The following is a 21,011-nucleotide window of genomic DNA, read 5'->3' as shown; positions in this document are numbered from 1 at the left end:
CCGCCACAGTAGGAGGACCAGCCCAAAGAGGAACCTTATCAGCCCGTTGCCAGGGCAACGGAAATCAGATACCAGAAACAAAGTCTAAGCCAGACCAGCACTTCCAGGCTGCGGGCAGGCTGCATTCCCAGCTCACCTCCGGGCGGAGGGGCTCGGGAGGCCCTGGAGTTGGGGTGGGGGCAGAGGCAGAGCTCCCCGCTGTGGCCACTGGGCGCAGCGCACGGGTCAGTGCATTTTCCCTAGGGGAGCCTCCCACTGTCGGCCAAGCCCCGTCTGGGGTGACTTTGTACGACGTAAGGACCGCGAAGGGGGGACTGGACTGTGCTCGGGAAGGATTGAGCGGAACTGAGCGCCTCTCTCTGGCCGGCTCACTACTCCTCTTCCCATTCCCCACCACTGCTTCCAAAATGGACTCACGTAAGTCTGGTTGCTGCGCGATCTTGCGGTCCGACACCTACAGACCGAACCCGGTGGCCGCCACACGAAGCCTGCTAGGCCTCCATCACCGTGCGGCAAACTATCACAGCCCCCTACCTCTCCTCTCCAGTGATCAAGCCATCGCTCCCTGGCTTGTGATCGGAGCACCCCAGGGCACCCCACCTGGCTTCCTCCCACCCCCCGCCCCGCAAAGAGGGGATTTCTGAGCGGGCCCTCGGGGCTCCCGGCTTCAGGCCCCCTGCCCACCACCGATTTCTGTCGCTCTGGCTCAGCCCCAGTTTCTCCTGCTCCAGTGTTCCAGAGTTTCCTATTGAAAGCACTTCCTCTTGCCTCAGACATCGGAGATACAGCCCGTGACCACCACGCCCCCCAAAGTCCCCAAGCAAGAGGCCGAGTCACAGTTCTGAGCCCTGCCCCTCTCAGAGCTTAGCAGCGAGGGCGCTGGGATGCCCAGCAGAGAAAGAGCCGCCCCGCCGCTGTGCCGAGCAAACACACCGCAAGGAGAATGACAAGAGCTATTAAAAGCCCAATGACAGCAGTCTCTGCATCTGTTTAGTGACACAGGCGCCATGCCTGTCAAACAAGCTCAGTGAGACTTTTGAAAGGCAGGGGTGTGCTGCCTGAGTTCTCCAGCCACCATGACAGACACCGAGTACACGCCACTCCGGATTGACACCCGACACCCACACTGGGTGACTGCGTGATGGGCCGTCTCCTCCCCCGAGACCACAGGAACGGGCACCACTCCCGCTCACTGTGGGCTCGGCGCCCTGTGCAAACACAAGCTTCAGGGTGTTTTCCAGGAAAAGAAAAACGCCAGCCCTCCTATCTTCTTCCTTCAAAACCGAGAACAGGCTTCGCCGCGAACCGTGGAGTGAGCAGAAGGAAGAGAAAGCGTGATCGGCTGTGTGTTTATCTCCACCGCTCCCTCACCTCTGAAGACAACAAGCAGCGATGATACCCGGCGGGTTTCAGGCTCCTCCCGAGCACAGAGTACTGTGGGGTGAGCCGCGCCCCCCAAATCGGGTCCACCCAGAACCTGTGACCTGACCTTATTTGGCTCTAGGGCCTTTAGCGATGTAATCAAGTGAAGGTGAGGTGCACCTCAGAGGGCGCCCTCCCAGGAAGAGGGGCATCTGGACGCAGACACGCAGGGGAAGAAGGCCGCGTGAAGACAGAGGCAGAGAGTGGAGAGGCGTGAACCACCAGAAACTAGGAAAAGCAAGAGCAGGCCGCCCAGCCCCAGCCCCACCGGGTGCCGAGGGCCGAGACACAGGGTCCCGGCCTCACTTCAGACGCACTGTCAACTACGGAGTGGGCACCCATTCCACCCGCTGGTCTCCTGGGCTTGGCCCAGGCGGGTGCACCCCCGAGACCCGTCTGCTCTGTGCTGAGGGACGTCTCCCGGGACACAGCACGCCAGCCCCCACTGGGCCGCGCTCTTGGCCAAATGCAGCACAACCTTCCCCCTTGTCTCTCATTTTCTACAAACACATGGATTCGCTGTAGCAGCCGTCACTGCTGTGCGGCCACTTCAGGAGTTTTAGAACCAATGAATCCCGTTACTGTGGCTCGTAAAACCATCCGTCGTCCTGACGAACACTTAAGGAGCGTGCCGCCACGGGCCATGTCCTGCTCGGTACATTACGTCTTTCAAAAAATAATTTACTTGGCTAACGATCACAAATCCCCTAATTTAATTTATTCTTAAATATGTTTAATTTTCCCACAAGTGGAACGACAAGCTTACAAGCTGAGCATTTTTGCCAAGTTGAAACAAGCAGCAAGGAAACAGAGAGAGAGAAGAGAAGAGACACGGTGAGCGCGGATGCCAGCCGACAAGAGCTCCACTGCCAGCCCGCACCCGCCGCCTTCCCGGGCACTGATCCTGTCTCCACACCCTGCTGCCGTCCCCTCCCCTGACGGGGACACTGGGGCCGAGAGGCAGGGTAACCTGCCCAGGCAGGAGTGGGAGGCAGGGAACGCTGGGGCAAGCCGGCCACAGAGTCCACCCACTCGCCCCTGGCTGTCCTGTCTCTAAACCAAAACTCAGCCGGAGGGAATTCACGTGCGGCCAGGCGCTGAATCACCGTCTCCGAGCTCCAAAGCGACAGCGTGCCTGGCTGCGGATCCCACACAGCCCCGCAGAGGCGGGTGGTGCGGCCGCCCCGAGGAGCTGGGCTGTGCTGCTGGCGTGGCTCCAGGCTCAGAAAGGTCAAAGGCAGGTAAAGGCCAAGGCCACACAGGAGCGCACACAGATGTGGGTGGCAGCTCTGCAAGGGAAGCACAGGGCTGCGCGGCACACCTGCCGGGCGGGAAGTCCAGAAGGGGAGGGACACAGGCGGCTATCGAAGCCGGCAGCTCTGTTCCATTGTACTTCAAACGGTGCCTGTGCACTCTTTGTATGCGCGGTGTATTTCACAATGTATTTTCACGTATTTGCTTTTTAACTTTTTTAAAGATTTTATTTATTTATTTTTAAAGAGAGGGGAAGGGAAGGAGAAAGAGAGGGAGAGAAACATCACTGTGTGGTTGCCTCTTGAGCTCCCCCTACTGGGGACCTGGCCCACAACCCAGGCACGTGCCCTGACTGGGAATCGAATCTGTGACCCTTTGGTTCACAGGCCGGGGCTCAATCCACGGAGCCAGAGCAGCCAGGGCTCTTTTCATTTACTTTTTAAATTGTGGTAAGCACACGCAACATAAAATGTACCACTTTAACCATTTTCAAGTGTACCGTCCGGGGCTTTAGGGGGGCATTCACGTCGTCATGCGACCCTCCCCGCAACATTTCCATCTCCCCAAATGGAAAGTCTGTCCCCGTGAAACACTAACTCCCCGTGCGCCTCCCCCAGCCCCTGGCCACCACCGTCTACTTCCTGTCTCTGCGAATCTGACTGGACGTCGGAGAAGTGGAATCACTCGGCATCAGTCCCCTGGTGACCGGCTTGTTTCACTTGGCCTAGCGCCGCCCGGCCCACCCGAGGCACACGAGAGCACCTGTCGGAGCTTCCTTCCTTTGGTCGGCTGAGTCACGTTCCACCGCAGGGAGGGACTGAGTGTTTGTCCATCACCCGTCCCGGACATGGGGCTGTTTCCACTGGTCCGCTACGGCGAATCACGTTGCTGGGTCACGATGTAGTTTTGGTGACCGCGTTCCCAAGAAGGACGGAGCTAAGATGCACACTGAGTGCCCCTGGGGGCCAGGCCCCTCACAACACGCCCCCCAACGGTAACCACAGACTCCTTATCTGCCCACCAGGCTCTGACCCTCCTTTCGGGGGTTCACTGTGAAAGGCACAGGCAGCAATAACAGTACATCAAATGGCCATCTCTCTGAGAACTTTCTAGAAAGTAGAACACGTCACGTAAGTGTGGGATTTTTCAATGGTCGCTTTCCCCCAGGATTGGCAGGGCGCTGTCTGGCTGTGTACGAAGGTGTTGCTGGAACACAGCCACCCCTACAGCTGCCATTGAGGGACCAGGGCACAGTGGGGTCACCTCTGCAGGGACAGAGGCTCACCGAGGCTAAATGAGTAGTTGCCCCTTGGAACTTCACAGAAAAAGACTGCAGACTTCCCAACGATTAACAGAAATCATGACATGGTTTTTTATTATTTTCAAGGGGTGGGGACCGAGGACTGGGAGGAACGCAGGGATGCGGTTTTTGCCCCCCTGCATCATCGGGTTGGGGGAGGAAAGTGGGGGCCGAGCTCCCGTGTCTCCGGATCTGTCAGGCAGCAGTTCCCGCGGAGCTCCCGCCGCGACGCCTCCAGTTTAGTTACTTCAACTGGACTGCTACCTGCGACCTGCAAATCGCACTCACAGCCGCCCTGGCAGGGGGCCACCGAGACTATCAGCACGGCAAAGGCCCGGAGGGGCTGCTGCTCGTGTCCTGTCGTGGCGGGGGTGACCTACCCCAAACCCGGAGGCCAAAACCACGAGACATTCCTTCTCTAACATTTCAGGGAGGCCAGAAGTCTGAGACCGAGGTGCTGGAGGGCCGAGCTCCCTCTGACGGCTCCAGGGAGGGTCCTTCCTGCCTCTGCCTGGTGTCGCCTGATGGTGGCCGTGGTCCCTGGTGTTCCTTGACTTACGGGTACATCACTTCAGTCTCTGCTTCTTCCCCTTCTAAGGGCCCCAGTCACTTGGATTTGGGCCTCCCCGCTACTCCAGGATGACCTCAGCTTAACTTCTATCATAATCACTTCTGCAAAGACTCCCCTTCCCAGTAAGGTCGCACTCTTGGCTTCCATGGATTCAGACTTGAATGCATCTTTTTTGCGGGAGACACAATTCAACCCACAACAGAGACCTTCACTCAGGTTCCTTTCTCAGCCCATTCCTGGACCGAGGCACACAATTAACATAAGCAAAGTGCATCTTGGCATATGCTTCGCTCATACAGCACGGGCAGTGCCAACTACAGAAGAGGCCCCGCCCACGGACAGGGGATGAGGAAGCCTGTCCTGGAGCAGCCTGGCCCGCTCGGCAGCCTCGCTGCTCCCCGTGCACCGAGACCCAGAACCACCCACCTGGCACAGCCTACGGGCCTCCTGGTGGCCAGCGCCCAGCAACAGTGTCACAGCCTATTCAGGGCAGCGGCAGCTGAGCCAGCAGGACATCCTTTCCAGTAGAAGTGGGCAGGCCCTGCTGCAGATGGGGACTGAGGCACCAGGGAGGAGCCTGGGCAAGCCAGACTCAGGCAGGCTCCTGGGGCGGTGACGCTGACAGGGAAACTCACAGGGCAGGGGAGGGTCTTCCAGATGCACTCCCCACCGAGACAGACAGAGGCTGCGTCCAAGGCTGGGTCTGCTCGGGCACCAAAACCCACTCATGCGGGGTCTGGGCGGCTGAGCCGGGCCCTCGGCTGCGTCTCCACCTTTAACAAGAATGGAGCACCAGCTGCTGTGTGGGCTCCACCTGGACTCCCCGGGGCTCCTGCCGTCCCTAGAGAGTCTTGCAATGCACTCAGAAATCATGCTTAAAACTGGATCGTTCTGTCACAGAGGAAAACAGAAAGGATGAATGGGGCAGACAAGGCCGCGGCGGGGATGCTGCCTCCACAGGCCTTTGGCGCTGGAGAAACCTAATCGACCTTGGAAGGCTGCCGGCGCTCTGCCGCACGTTCACTCGGCAGGTACTTTTACAGCAGTTGAAGTGTGTAGAACGACACCCAAATTTAATCAGACCGGAGCGAACCTGGAGAAACGGGCCCTGCAGTCTGGTCCAGAGCCCGAGACGAGCAAACGGCGGAAGAAGCCGCGGTCTCGTCTTTGCTGGTGGCCGACCACGCTCATGGTGGGTGTCGTTTGTTTTGACACCGACATACGCTGTGCCCTCGGAAGTCTGCGGCGGCACATCCCCACTGAGGAGCCCCGTCCACACTGGAGGTGGCTTCCCGCCAACTCTCCGGGCCTCAACTTCCCCGTCAGCAGAACGAGACTCGATTTCCATTTCATTTCTCATGGGAAGCGGCACAGCCCAGAACGTAGTCTCGGAGCCTGGACCTGCGGCCTGGCTCCCCGGCCAGGCATCTGAGACACCTTGGTGTCGGAGTCACCCAGCCTTCAGACAGCTTGCTGCCCACCCCCGCAAAAAGGTGTGGCACAGTGGGCTAAGGGCGCAGGTATGGCCTGACCCGGTTCAGTCTGTCTTCCTGGGCTGACTCGGTGGAGGGGGCGGAAGGTGGGAGGCAGGGGGTTCTCACCCTGTGAGGCCGTAGGGGTGTGAGCCCCACACTCAGGGCCAAGTCACACCAGCGCCAGGTCCCTGGGTCAGCTCGAGGCCAGCCCCTTCTGTCCTTGGTAAGACTGGCTGCCTTAGCCGACGGTTTCTGCTTGAACAAGGCAAGCGGGGTCTCTGTCACTGGTAATCCCAGCCAGGCCTCTCCGCTCACAGCTGAGACTTCCCTCCATACAGAGGTGAGAGGTTTCTGTTAACCCTAATGCAAGGCCCAAGACCTGGTGTTTGCCTTGGGGTTTTGGTGGGGTGGCGGGGATGTTGTTTATTGGGCTCCCAGCAGTGGTGTTTGCACACATCTCAGGGGTGGAAAGAGCCCCGAGAGTCCACTGGGAGACAGACACAGCGGGCCAGGGCCACGCTCTGCCCTAAACAGGGACCCCCTGGCACTGAATGCTCCCCTCCCCCAAATGACTGGCTCAGCCTCCCCCACAATGACGCAGCCGAGCTGGGTCATAGATCTACTTGGCAAGCCTCCTCTTTAAAACTAAATGCACCTTGAAAGAGGACCTCACTTAATCCTCGAAATCACGGAGGTCAGGCTGCTGCTCCCACCGTCCAGCGAGAGGGCCCTCGGCCTCCAGGCCCCCAGCCACGCCCTCCAGGCTGTCCTGAGCCACCAATTGCAGTGAGCCGGCCGACCCCCTCGGCCTGGCTGGCTGGCCTGTGGGTGCGGGACCTCCTGAGGTTGGCACGCCGCTCCGGGCGTTGCTGCCTCTGCGCCTCCGCGCCTCCTTTGGTCAGGCGTATCCCGGGGGCTGTGTGGGGAGATAATGTGTCATCCAGACAGCCAGCCCCACGTGGCTTAACAATCACCAACTGCACTGTCCTCTGTGCCGGAACCCCTCCCCTATCTAACCTGCCAGATGGCCATCTGAGAGCTGACTTTGTCTGCTTTGCCTCCAGCCCAGCCTTGAGCTCTCCCTGCTCCTGCAGTCAGCTCCGCCCCCATCAACCAAGACCAGCTGGGGTTCCACCTCCCTGCCGGTTGTCACGGACTTCCAGCCCCAAGGGTGCGACCCCGGGGAGGGAAATGGCAAGGACCAGGCAAGTGGGCAATGGAGGAGAGTCCCACAGGTCAGGGAGCCGGCGCTGCCTGGCACACGGGCATCAGAAGCAGTTCCACCTCCAACAGCACCCAAAGGTGCGGCCATCCTGGGACAGAGCCCATCTGCATGCTGGGACCTAGGAAGCCTCGTGAAGGGAGATGAGAGAAGAGAGACACCATGTCCGTGGATTGAAAGACTTCGTGTTGTTAAAATGACAAGACTGCTCAAAGCAGCCTTCGAGTTCAATGCAGTCTCAACCCAAATCCCGATAGTGGCTTTTACAGAAGTAGGAAGACATGCCCCAAATCCACATGAATCTCAAAGGACCCCGAATCAGCAGTCTTGAGGAAGAAGGACAAGGGGGAGCCGTTCACCATGAAGCTGCAGAGATCAAGGCCACACCGGCACAGAACGGACGCCAGATCAACGGAGCAGAACAGAACCGAGCCCAGAAGTACAGCCTCATGCCTGTGGTCGACTCTGCTTCAGCAAGGGGCTCAAGACCATTCAAAGGGGCCCTGGCCCGCCTGGCTTAGTGGGTTGGGTGCCGCCCCACAAACCGAATGGTCGCCAGTTTGATTCCCAGTTTGGGCCCCTGCCTGGGTTGCAGGCCAGGTCCCCAGCTGGGGGTATGCGAGAGGCACCTGACTGATGTTTCTCTCCCTCTTTTTCTCCCTCCCTTCCCCCGCTCTAAAAAATAAATACATAAAAAATTTTTAAAAGAAAAATTGTTCAATGGGGACCAACAGTGGACAGGCGAGGGCAGAGCTGATGGAGGATGTCACCGGCCCATCACGGCCACCAGGGCCGGGAAGCACTAGGGAAGGGCCACGCCATCCGCTCCAGCCCCAGCCTGGTGCCTGGTCTCAGGGAGCTCAAGTGCATGGTGAAGGGCGGCCTGCCCGGAAGACCAAATGATTCATGAGCAAATGAGGGTGGAGAAGCCAGCTTGGAGCACCAGATGCCAGCACCAGCAATGATACTGTATGCCTCAAAAGTCCTCAGGCGCTTTAACACACACTGACACAGCTTCCCCCTCGCGGCCCTCAGACCATCGGGCTGAACGATCCCCCTTGGCTCGGCGGGCCGCACAGTCAGTACGTGGCGACCAGCATGTTTCTCTGGGGAAATCAAACAGGGCAGGAGAGGTTAATGTGCTTCCCTTACCGTGAGATATTATTTCACGAAACATTAAAGTTAGACAGATACACAGATGGTTGAACTGGAGTTTCTATTCTTGCCGTGGGTCAAGGTCAAAATAAAAGTTAAACAGCCACCATCTCAGCTCAGAGGTCCTTGACCATTTATTGGCCCCAAAAGTCCCTGGCCAACGTCCCCCTCCTAAGGGCACAAGGTCAGGTGGGATTGTGCGTGCGATTTCTGGGGGTCCCCATTCTTGTTTTCCCGATTTGGACACGGTACCTGCCTCAGGAGCATCCTGGTGGTGATGGGAAAAGACCCGCCCCCAGCCTGGGGCCCCACCTGCCACTAGACAATCTTTAGAAAGAGGAGGAGGAGGATTCAACAATCCCAGGAGGGCCCCACCCCCCATTCCAGCCCCCAGGTTAAAGACCCAGCTTGGAAACTTGCGAAGGCACTGGTTTATGGCTGGAGGGACACCCTGCCAGGCTCCGAGCTCCACGCTCAGCAGCACATCCTTTTTTTAACCTCTTTATTGAGAGAATCACATTCCATACCATTGGCCCTTTTAAAATGTGCAACTGAGTGAGTTTTAGTATATTCACAGCTTGTGCAACCATCATAATCAATTTAAGACCACTTTCATCACCCCCCAAGAAACCCATATCCCTCAACAGTCACTCCCCGTCCCGCCTCCCCCCAGCTCCTGGCAACCACCAGCCGCCTCCTGTCTCTGTGGATTGGCCTGTTCTGGGCATTTCCCATCAGCGGAATCACAGAATATGTAGCCTTTTGTGTCCGGCTTCTCCCCCTGCAGTGTTTTCAAGGCTGATGCGCTGTGGCCCATATTGGTACTTTGTTTCTCTTCCATGCTAGATAATACGCCATTGTAGGGACAGCCACATTGTATTTATCCATTCATCTGTTGATGCACATTCGGGCTGTTTCCACTTTGTGGCAATTAAAGATAATGAGCGGAGAGTGCGCCCTGAATCTTGAACAAATACAAATCTCCTTCAGTGACGGCACTCAGGACCCCATCAAAGCCGGCTAAGTGTTTACGAAAAGGATATGCTTTGTCCCCCGAGTCGCCCTCTACACCAGACGGTGAAGAGCAGCCTGAAAGCGGGGCTCTGAGGAAGGAAAACGAAAGATAGTTGCAGAAATGGGTCCCTGCAACAGGGCCCGAGGAAAAAAGACTAAAGCAAAGCCCAGCTGCACTCGGTAACATTGAAATTCCATGTGCTGCTCCAACAAAATGTCAAATCATTAAAATCTCATTATACTAATAATATGTTTTCTAGATAGACTTCACGAAAACACTTCCCCTCGCGAAGTGCGGGGGCTCCCGGAAGCAGCAGCGCGGGGTGTCCAAAGGTGAAGGGCGCAGCTATCAGGCCACCGCCCTGTCCGACCTCTGCAAAAGCTCGCAGCCTGGACCCGACGGGGCGACAGGCAGAAATGACAACTGACTTTAGGGAGGGGCCTGTGTGGCTCCAGCCACGTACCACCAGCCCAGCCCTGGCGTTCCCTGCTCGCTTTCCCCATCTGACAGGTAAAGTGGGGGTGACAGTGGTCGTAATAATGGGGACGAGAGCGAGGGCGAACACCGATGGGCGCCTCATTACCTGCCTTTCCCCCCAATGTTGTGTTATTATTAAATGTTCGAACAAACGGGGGGAGCACGTGGAGAACCAGACCAGGAACACCTGCACCCTACTGCCTGGAGCGTCCCGCTGACTTCTGTTTGTTTCATTAAGTACCCGTCCATCCCTCTGTCTGTCCAGCGGTCCGTCTGCATCCGTGTCCTGTTGCTGCCACAAAAACTACCACAGGCTCGGTGGCTTTAAAAAAACAAATTTATTATCTCACAGTTCGGGGAGTCAAAGGTCCCAAATGGGTTTCATGGGCTAAAATCGGCGGGGCCGAAGCCCCTTCTGGAAGGGGTAGGGAGAAGGTCTCTTTTGTAGCTTCCAAAGGGGCCCACTTTCCTTGGCCTGCATGCCCACGTCACTCCGGCCTGCTCCACCGACGACGCATCCCTTTCTCTTAGGGTGACACTCCCGCCTCCCTCCTAGAAGACCCTTGCGTCCACCCGGATAATCCGGGGTGGCCTCCCCACCTCCACATCCTTCCTTAACCACATCTGCAAAGCCCTTTACACCGTGGAAGGGGAGGATCTCACCACTTGCTGGTATCGAGAAGTGGACGTGCTCGGGAGGGGGGGCATTATTTGGCCTACCCCACCCCATCTTGCTTTTTTTATGCTTTTCAAAGTCAGTTGCAGGCGGGCATATCTCTTCCCCATAGGACTACACTAGAGTTCAGTGGGTACTAGCAGTTCTTTCTGTTTTTATTTCCAGTAAACGCGCATGCAGTGAAGTGGACGCTTTCAGTGTCCACGCAGTGAGTTTGGGCGAATGTGTGTACCTGTGTCTCTCAAAGCCCCGTCGGGACAGAGGACATTTTCGTGACAGAAAACTCCCTGCTGCTCCCCGGGGGAGCCCCGTCCCTGGCCAGGGGGGCAGCCAGCAGAGATGACTCTGTCCACGGCACTTCCTGCAAGTGGCTCCGCACGGCGCGCGCTCTCTGGGGTCCGGCTGCCTTTGCTGAGCACTTGGGAGTCACCATGTTTTTATTGTTTCAGCATTTCATCCCTTCTCCTTGCCCGGTGTTCTGTCCTGTGAATGTATCCCGCCCACCTTCCCTTCTCCTGCGGGCGGGTGCTGGGCCGTTTACACGCGTCAGCTCCTTAGTATCGCGACTAAAGCTGCTCCGAACCTCCCGCGCAGTCTGCTTACGGACACAGGGTTCCACTTCCCTGAGTGCGTGCCTCAGGTCGCAACTGCTGGGTCACAGCTTGGAAAGAAACCACCCAAATTACCTCCTAGGGGCCTCCGCACTGGAGACCCCCGCGCCCAGCCGGCGTGAGAGCGTCCCCTCGGGTCCTAATTTGTGGCTCCTCTCCCGGCGGCTAACGACGCTGACGTCTCATCCAGACGCGTGTTGGCCATTCCTGCGTCTTCTTCGCTGGAGTGTCTGTTCAAACCTTTTCTCTCTCCTTTTCCCTGGGTCGTCCGTCTCTTCATTATGGGGCTGCAGGAGTTCGTTACGGATCCCGGGCACCAGTCTTTTCTCAGACAAGTGTTTGGGGAGCTGGGGTAATGGTGATTTATAATGAGAAACAGACAGACTTGGTCTGCATCCCAGTTCCTGGCTCGGAGCTCCTGAGGCCCCAGGCATTGCCTAAGTGAGAGAGCGGCCAGGGTGTCACTACGTTCTTTCATTATGTTAATGAGGGGAAACCCTGGGGAGCTCCAGGAAGGGGCTGGTTGTCAGGGGAACCAACTCTGTGATTAGAGAGGTGGTACTTTTAGTCCCACCAGGAACTGGAGAGGGGGGTGCTGCTGAAGATGGAGTCCAATCACCAATGGCCACTGATTTAATCAATTGTGCCCGTTTGATGAAGCCGATGAAGAAACCCAAAAGGAGGCAGTCCGGAGAGCTTCCAGGTTGGCGACCACAGGGAGGGGCTGGAGAAAGGTGCCGCCCACCCCTGCCCTGCCCCGCTCCCACCCCCGGCTCCGCGCCCCTCTTCCACCTGGCTGTCCCCCGGTTGTGTCCTTTTTATAATAAACGTGATCCAGTGAGTAAAATGTTTCTCTGAATTCTGGGAGCTGCTGTAGCAAATTAGTCAAACCTGGCGGGGGACGCCCTCATTTAAGGCCACTCAGTCACAAGCACCTGAACTCGTGACTGGCATCTGCAGGGGGCGGCAGGCTTGTGGGACTGAGCCCTTCGCCCTTGGAGTCTGGTGCCGCCCCTGGGCAGATAGTGTGAGAACTGAGCTGAATGGCAGGGTCCCAGGTGGTAGTAGGAAAACTGCCCGGTGGGGGAAATCCCTTGTCGCCGTCACAGCCGGGGATCGGAAGTGGCTCTGGCGCCAGAGGCGTGCGCCCAATGTAAACCAGAATGCCACTTAACAACTCACTCAATCCGGCCCTCCCACCCCCCAGGCCCTAGCCGTTACGTACTCTTCACAGAACAGGAAACTGAAGCGCAGGGCAGGGAAGCACCTTCCCCAAGGTCAAAGCCCCAGAGGGCAGCAGGACCCGTCGGGCCCCCGGGATGGCTCAGTGGCTGTAACCTCAGCAAATACACAAATTCCACCCCGAGTGACCCTGCACAATGACACCAGGCCTGGGGACCCAGGCGAGCGGGCGCCCAGACACTGAGCCAACGACCTCTGCAGAAACGCCCAGGACTCGTGCAGCCAGTGGGCAAGGGGGGCCCTGCCCCCACCCCGCCGGAGGACCACTCGGAAGTCCACAGGAAGGCAGGCTCCGGGGCGCAGGGGACAGACGTCGGAGCCAGGAAGTGGGACCACATGGGCTGGTGGGAGGGGCCCTCTGAACCCTCTTCAACTTTTTAATGACGTAACTTTGGAGTGGAACTGCAACCCACATGGAAGTATGAAAACACGTAGCTTCAAAACAACGGGCGTCAGCGACGAACACGGCCTTCCCGGGACACCATTTTCCTGCCCGACTCTGGCCACCAGCAAGGAAAGGTTTGGAGACCCAAGACAATAACGGTCACTTCAAACGCCTACTAAGTCCCAGGGTCCCCTCCCCAGCCCAGACACAGCCTCAGAACCCTTCTGAACGCGGAGGCAGGCAGTTACCTAGGCGGAGCTGCGTCTGCTCTCGGGTGGAAACCACCCTGCCCCCCACCCCCCACCTCTAACCAGCTCCGTCCGAAGTCTGGATTCTGCAGCAACACCCTCACTGCTCAACATCAGCAGCAGCTAACACCCACTGGGCACTGGCTCAATGGCCGGTGAGACTCCGACTCCTTCCTCGAACTTCCTCCTCACGTCACCTAAGGGCCCTGGGGAGATGGAGCAGCAGCCCCCCGGAGCAAGGGTGAGAGCCCAGACCTGTGCTCCCCCCAGCGAGCAGCCCCGCAGGCACAGGCTGCCCTTCTGAGAACCCACGAGGCCCCGTAGGCTTGGGAACGCGGAGTCGGGGCTCCCCCCACACACTCCCCCTGCTCACAAAGGAGGAAGTGAGGCCCCGAGCTTTCCAGCTCAGAGGGTGGCACGCAGCCCCGACGAGGCCTCCATGGCCGGACACTCAGAGTGGGTCCCCAACGAAAGGACTCCGCTGCTGCCCCTCACCGGTCACGGGTGTCCTCTGACGCCAGGAGCCCCAAAGGCTGGACGATGCCAGGACCAGAAAGCAGGGCTCTCGCCTGGGTGTGCAGCGAAAAGAGAATCTCAAGGACGCAGAAGCCACCAAAACTCCCAGAGTGGATGGCGTTCCTGGTCTCCACTCTGTTGCCTCGACAGCCGTTGGTGCAGATCGGCAGATCAGCACCGGTGGGCCAGCGTGTTTGGGACGCATCCTGGGCTACCGGTGTCTTTCAGCCACTGTGTGGCATGACACACGGTGAATACGCTCATTGGGAAGGAAAGCAATGTTACCGGAAACCTGAAAACTTTCAGCGTGCGGAGGAAATGTGCTTTCGTAGACTGGGTCTCCATGCGACGGAGGCCAGCATTTGAAAACAAGAAACCGGCCAGGTGAAGGTGCTGCCCTCTGCCCACCCGCTCGAGGGGCATCCATCAAACGGGGCCCTTCCGACCACCCCCAGCAGGCGCTCACCCACTTCCGTCTCATAAACATCCCTTAATTATTCTGACGACTGGACAGGGAGGGCACGGCGAGCAATCTGGGATGTGCGATAAATATTAATTCCACAGAGTGGAGACAGGATTTCAAAGCAGAGTTCCTCTAATGAGTGAGGTTGCCAAGGAGACCTGCCTCTTCGGAGACCAGGTGCAGCCAGGAGGCCTGGAGACCCACAGAGAGTTAGAATTCCTGAACGAGGCTGCCCGGGCACAGGAGGGCAAGGCTGCGAAGCCATTACCCAGGCCAGCCGGCTTTGTTTCCGTTCTCCCCCCGAGGCCGGGTTTCCAGGTTTTCACTGGCCGCCAAACAAAGCCCAGCGCGGCACAGGCTACCGGCCTCTCTCGTAAACGCCAACCCCCACTGCGTGCCCAGCCCGCCCCCGCCATGACGGCGGGACAAACAAGGAGGGATGGTGGACTGGAAGATTATAATCAGAATAATCAAAGGAAACTTGACCAAGCCCCACCAAGCCCGCCCCCCGGAAAGCCACTTCCTCTCAGCCGGAGAGAGGAAATGGGAGAGCAATTTCCAGCAATTTCCACCCCGGCTCTCTAAGGAGTCTGACGCAATACAGGAGCCGGCCAGAGCCGCCCCCGCGGGCAGAGGTAGCGCCACTCCAAGAAGAGGAAAGAGCGTGGAATTGTTTTCCTCTTTGGTGGCAGGGTCCGCAAAGACCCTCATCGGCCCGAGGGGGCCAAACAGGTCTGATCCTGGCTTGTCTTCCTATAGAACATTCTAGAATCCACCATGTACATGGCCCTCCACTTCCTACCAGCCGCTCTCTCTCCCTTCTCAGAGGGTGGGAGTCCAAGCACCCTTACACGTGACTCTCTCAGGGCCTGTAGGTGGCCGACTCCATCATACGGGTGCCCGGGAATTTGCAGAATTCCCGGAGTCCTACCTCCCCGGGCCGATCACAGTTCCTTTTCATGTCTCTCACCACAGAGAAAGATGCTATTCCCTTTTTATTTTTAAGGTAAGGGGGAGAAGCTGTTGACATCTGCTCCGTAACAGAATGTGGAAGTCACTTCAAAGTCACTACTGTCCCAAAGTTTGTTCTCAGAGCCTGTGTGCCAGAGATGACAGGGACCCCGCGGACCACTCCAGCTCACCAGTGGCTGACGACAGCTGACCACAGTCCACACGCCACACCACGGCCCAGCCACTACAAGCTGCCCGCATGTCCCCAAAAGGGACTAGCTGGGATCTTCTCCAGGGCCACTGGTGGGGAACCCCATGTAACCCCTGGGTAGCTCCTAGCCTTCCTCTACCCGCAACCTCCAGCCGGAACCTAGAACCCCAGGTTCAGGCTGTGTGTCCCCTGCCACCCTCCGTGGCTCTCCATCACCACACTGGCTTGCCCCCTCCCCCAGGCTCCTGAGGACAGGCCAGGACACCGCCCGTCCCCAGCTCCCAGCCCACAAGGTGAGCACAAGATAAAGATTCTTTCATCTGTCTCCTAGGCCCTCCGAGCTCCCGGGCTCCACCCCCTCTGTTGTCCTGGGATGGAGGACAAGGCGGGCCACGTGGATTCTCTCCTTCAAGAAACTGAGCTGAGAGCCCAGACACCCGGCTCCCAGCAGGGCACCGGGGTCCTTCTAGACTCTGGCATGGAGGGCCCTGAGGCACTGCCCCAGCACAGGGGGCTGGTCCACCAGCTCTGGGAGCCATAGCTGGACACGCCTCAGTGAACAAAGGCCAGGGTTCGTCTGCTGAGCTTCACCCTTTGGCATTTGATTTGCGGCTGGAAAACTCAGTGTTGTGTGTGTGACTTGCAGGCAGGTGAAAACTCCTACCTTGCAGGGCTGACTTACGTAACTTATCACAGGGCAGGGTGTCAGCGTCTATGCAGCCCATCACTCTACAAAGACGGGCGATCTGAAGGGAACCCACGGGATGAATAGGCAGCGGTTACGGACCTGGAGGTCATTCTCTCCCGGAGTCATTCAAAGTCACAAAAGGAACGTATCGCTTCCAACCTTCAGCTCAAGGTCGCAGCCACCTAGCTCTGTCACTAGATCTGGTTTCAGAAGTCTCGGTCAACACCTTGCTCATTGGTTAACTACCTCTGCACGCAGCACGTAGGAGATGGCCAGGGTCAGGGACCCAGAGGACGAGCCACAGGCCGGGAGAGAATGCCCGCGGGGCACTTACCGGTGAGGGAGGGGTAACCGCAGCACACCAGGAACCGTTAAAATTCAGCAATGAGACATCAAACAACTCAGCTACAAAGGGAGCCAGAGCCCTGAGCAGTTGGCGCAGCAACAGAGACACACAGAGCGCGCGGAGCTCTCGAAAGGACACGCGCGTCACGCGAACCTAAAACCGCTCTGAAATGTATATTTACCCCCGAAAAAATAGGCAATCAGGGACTAGAATTCCCTTAACACTCTTCCCCCCCCAGAAAAGGAGGGACAGAGCCTCCGTGTGGCTCTGATGGCCTCGGCTGGGAGCAGGCCTGTGCTGGTTACAGGTGTGGGCGGGGCCAGGAGGCCGGTGGGGGGTGCCTGCGTGGGGCAGACGCCATCTGGCCCCTCCCTCCAGGGCTTCCCTGGCTGCCAAGCTGGCGGCCTCACCGCTCAGAGGACTTTATTCGTCTGCTGAGGCATCCCTGGCGCGCGCGCCCCTTGCCCAGCCTTTGGCCAGATGGACCCAGGGGAACTCTCATCTGTGGTCACGAGGGGCCCTCACGTGGGGAACCCCTCCTCGCACCTGCTTGGCTAGCCCCAGTGAAACCAACCCGGCTATTAATACGTTGCTCCTGAAAAGTCCCCGGGGCCTTCTACGGGGAGCTCTGGGCCTTTTTTTTTTCTTTTGAGTGCTTCTTGCCACTTTTCCCGATGCGCCGGTTAGTCACCGTTCCATTTCCTGCACCAGGCCGCCACATGACATGATTTGGGTCCCTCCCTGGAACATGGGCCTTACTCACCCTGTGAAATTGTCCACAGACACTTGCGGCGCCCGTTCCTCAACCTTTCCTGAAGCGGTCACCCTGGGGGAGGGCAGGGTGGTCGGGCACACGCCCACGTGCCCTGTCAAAACCATGAGCTCCACCGCCAGCCTGGGCGGGGTCACATGCCCTGGGCTCCCTGCACCTCTAACTTCTGGGCAGGGCTGTCCCCTCCTCCCAGACAAGGGGCCCCCCTCTGCCCACGCCCCTGAACTCTCTGTCAACTTTCTAACAAAGAAGGAAACGAAACCCACGGCGCATCTGGCAGCGCCCAGCAAGCCCCGAAGCCCCCTCTTCCTGAACCTTCTGCGGCAGGCAGGTCAGCGCCATCCCCAGGGCCCCAAAGTCAGGGCCAGGACCCGCTCAGGTGCCCTGCGGACGGCAGGGAGGGCAAGTGGCCAGGGCGACGGGCCTGCGGGAATACTGGCAGCACTCAGTCACTCAGGACCCCGCTACCTGTCTTCACACCCGCCTCTGCCAGGTCCCCTTCCCTCTCCCCCGAAGACCTGATGGAGGCCACTAGGCCCTTCCAAGTCCAGCCTTCCCCCAAGTGCTGCGTCGGAGCCCGATCACAGTTTGCAGCCTTGGGTTTCTGTGGGGGATCCCTAAGGGTGCCGGGCACCCCAACCTGGAGAACCGAGGCAGGGGATCCAATAGCCTCACATGCCAGCATGTGGCGCCTTCTGCTGTGCTCGTGTGGACTCTGCTCCTCCCGGGTGCCTGTGACCCGGGGTGCCTGGTGCAGTGAGATGAAACCACGGAGGCCCCCAGCCCCCCGGCATGCCCTGCTGGCTCATCAGAGCAAGGACAAGCATCTCGCCTTGGGGCTCGGCCCGTGACTTCCGGCAGGCACTCTTCGTGTTCCGAGAGCACCGGTGTCACCTATGAAAAGCGGCAAATAATCCAGAGATGTCTCTCCCGGTTCCTTCTGGTCTCAACCCAACATTGCCTGTGCTGACGCCTTCCCTGGGCACTCTGATTCGTCTGGTTACCTTTTCTTACCTTTTACTTTAAGATTTTATTTTCAGAGGGAGGGGAAGGGAGAGAGAGAGAAGAGAAACATCAGTGTGCGAGAGACACATCAGTTGGTTGCCTCTCACACGCCCCCTACTGTAGACCTGGCTGGCAACCCAGGCGTGTGCCCTGACTGGGAATCGAACCGGCGACCTTCCGGTTCACAGGCCTGCACTCAGTCCACTGAGCCGCACCAGCCAGGGCTGGTTACCATTTCTTCATGGAACCCCGTATTAGTGCAGGTGGTCTGTTTAGTACGGCTGGCTCCGGGTTCCAGGGGAGAGGGCACCGGGTCTAGCTTCCCTCCCTGGGGTCCCCCAGCGGAAGGTGCTGGGACAGGGAGTGTCATTCACGTCTGTAATTGCTCTCAGGCATGAACAGGAATTGAAACGACGTTGGGGAAGGTGACGGTGACTGCAAGCACCCACGGGACAGGCAGCAGGAATGACGAGGGGTCAGTGACTGGAGGCGTCCTGTCACCAGGAGGCGTGGCTTCGTAGAAACTCACAGGAGCCACCGGGCCCTTCAGTGCAAAGCCTAAGAGAGGGGCAGCGGGTTTGCTCCAGAGGACACGCTAAAGGTGACAAGGCCCTGCCCTCCAGGAACTGAGTCCTCGAATTTGTCAAAGGTGTCCAGGGGAGATGCCGCCGACAGAGGTGCCGGGGACTGTCCAGGAGGCAAGTCCAGCTCCTGTTGTCTATGGCGGAAGGAAACCCTCTGCCCACCCCTAACTCCAGGGGCTTGCTGTCCCCACACCCTGCCCCAGGCCAGTCTCTCGCCCTCCTGTCTTCTCACAGCGCCCCTCCCTCCCCCAGGCCCCATCCTCCGCAGGAACCGGTCGGGGGCGAGAATCTCCGGCCTGAACAAAGGGAAAATTCAGGAATGCGGCCCTGGGCGAGGCCCTGGGGACAGCGGTGTATTTAAAGCACACAGACAATGCGCCAGGGGTGGCGCCCCTCGTGACTCTAAAGAACGTGTGAAAGGAGGCGGATAGTTTTTTAGAATTATTTCCACCAAGTACAGCCATGGGCGGGCGCGGGTGGGGGGGGCTCTGCGGTCCTGGTGAGCACGACCCCGCGGCTTCTGGCCCGTCTGCTCTGCGCCCCTTCCCTCCCCCCTCGCCTTAGCGCCCCCCCCCCCCATTCCCGATGGGACACACGCACGCACACACACCCGTGCAGGGCAGGGGCCTCGGGCGCGCCCGCCCCAAGGACACCAACGGGCCAGCCGGGCCGGCCCGCATACGGGTCCAGTGAATGCTCGTGGAACTGGGGTCACCCACAGCACAGGGGCTTTAGCGGCCGAGCTGCGGGCGGACGCCGCTCCATAAATGGCGACTCCGGCAGGCTTGGGCGCGGGGCTGGGCGCGCGCGTGCCCGAGCTCGCCCACATCGGCTCCCAGTCCTGCCCGCAGCAGGAGCTGGCGCGGCGTTTCAATGACGCAGGAGCCCAGCAGGGGCTCCACGAGCGGCCGCGGGAGGGGGGGGCAGCCTGGCTCGTGGCGAGTTTAAAGGTCTCGGAGAGGAAGAAGGAGCAAGGGTCAAAGCCTGTCCCAAAGGTCGCAGCTGCGCGCCACGCCGGACGCGACTCACGGGGGCGCGGGCGCGGGGACGCGAGGTCCCGGCGGGGATCGGGGGGTGCGCGCTGGGACGCGTGGTCCCAGCGGAACTGGGTGGTGAGCGTGGGGACGCGTGGTCTCGGCCGGGCGCGGGCGCAGGCGCAGCTGGAGGCCCGCGGCGGGCACACTCACCCTCCCTGGCCTTCTTCTTCCTCGCCAGCGTACCGCCCAGCTTGCCCAGGAACGTCTCCTCCTTCTTCATCTTCGGGGGCCTCAGGGGGGACGAGCGCAGCAACACCGAGGACATGGGCCGCGGGCGCAGCGCGTGGGGGAGCTGCTTAGTAGCTGCCCCGCCGCCGCTGCCCGCTCTCCCCAGGGAGTGGCCGGAGGGCGCGGCCCCAGCGCCGGCCCCTGCCCCGCCCCGGTCCTGCAGCGCCTGCTGCTAAAGGACCCGGACAGTGTGGTCACCGCTCCCGGCCCGCGGGCTGTTCCCACGCTGCGCTCTCACCCTCGGAGCAGTGAGGGGCGGTGCAGCTCTGAAGGCCAAGGCTGGGACAGACCCTTGGGGCTCCCCACGTCCTTTTGTTCTGCTGATGCAGCCGGGACTCGGCTGGGCAGCGGGGGCTGCCGCGGCCATGGCATGGCCTTTGTGCATCAAGACCCCAAAACCAACAGGCACTTCACCTGCTCAGCTTCTGCCCAGAACCAGACCCGGGGCTGGAGGAACCCCCGGGGACTGTCCCCGTCCTAGGGGAGCAGGGGATTTTTTCCTGGGGAGATGACGACGTGTAGCCACAGGAAACAGCCAGCAGAGCTCCGGGAGTGGGTGTTCAGGCCCCGGGGACAGTTTGGGGGCTCCGGGCAGGGGAGACGAGGGGGAGCGAGGCTGGCCTGGGAAGTACTGGAAGCTGAGGAAGGGATTTCGGGTGTGCGCTGACACGATCCCATCTGTGTCCAAAGCTAACTCACAGATGTGTGGCTAGCGAGCGCTGGAGTAAAGGCCAGAGCTGGGAGACAGTTCCCGGGCCCACGGGGACTTAGGAGACAAGCACAGTAGGTGGGAGCCCCAGACTGGGAGAAGGGGTCCAGGACGACGGGTGGGGTCAGTCACCCACAGATGGGGCTCATCAGAAGAGGTCGGACCCCCGGGGACGGGAGAGTTTGCGTTGGCTCCTGTGGGTGGGGTTGTCCCCTCGCCATGCACGTTGGCACCTCACAGCGTACTCGCTCCTTCAGTTCCCTTCAGCAAACTGATGGGGGCCCATTGGACACCAGGCCCCATCCTCCTGCTGCGGGTGCCCAGGCTGCAGGGACAGAGCCTGGCCCTCCGGGAGTTTGTGCTCCAGAAGAACAAGGCCCCAGTGACACCGGATGCAAGAGTCATACAGTTAGGGACCCCAGAAGGTGGAAGGGGAGCTGCAGGAAGG

At 59.5% G+C, this 21,011-nt stretch overlaps 1 protein-coding gene across 1 annotated transcript in view; it reads right to left on the bottom strand.

Moving 5' to 3' along the window:
- The window catches only part of PARVB (parvin beta), a 73,225-nt gene extending 53,231 nt beyond the window's left edge, over positions 1 to 19,994 (bottom strand). The window contains exon 1 of the mRNA XM_024579323.4: positions 19,777 to 19,994. Coding sequence (XP_024435091.2) covers positions 19,777 to 19,891 — 115 coding nt within the window. The 5' untranslated portion in view covers positions 19,892 to 19,994. The remainder of the gene's footprint in view (positions 1 to 19,776) is intronic.
- Positions 19,995 to 21,011: the final 1,017 nt, after the last annotated feature.

This window comes from Desmodus rotundus, chromosome 3 (genome assembly GCF_022682495.2).
Source record: "Desmodus rotundus isolate HL8 chromosome 3, HLdesRot8A.1, whole genome shotgun sequence".
Classification (NCBI taxonomy): domain Eukaryota; kingdom Metazoa; phylum Chordata; class Mammalia; order Chiroptera; family Phyllostomidae; genus Desmodus; species Desmodus rotundus.
This window is presented reverse-complemented; position numbering and strand designations above follow the sequence as displayed.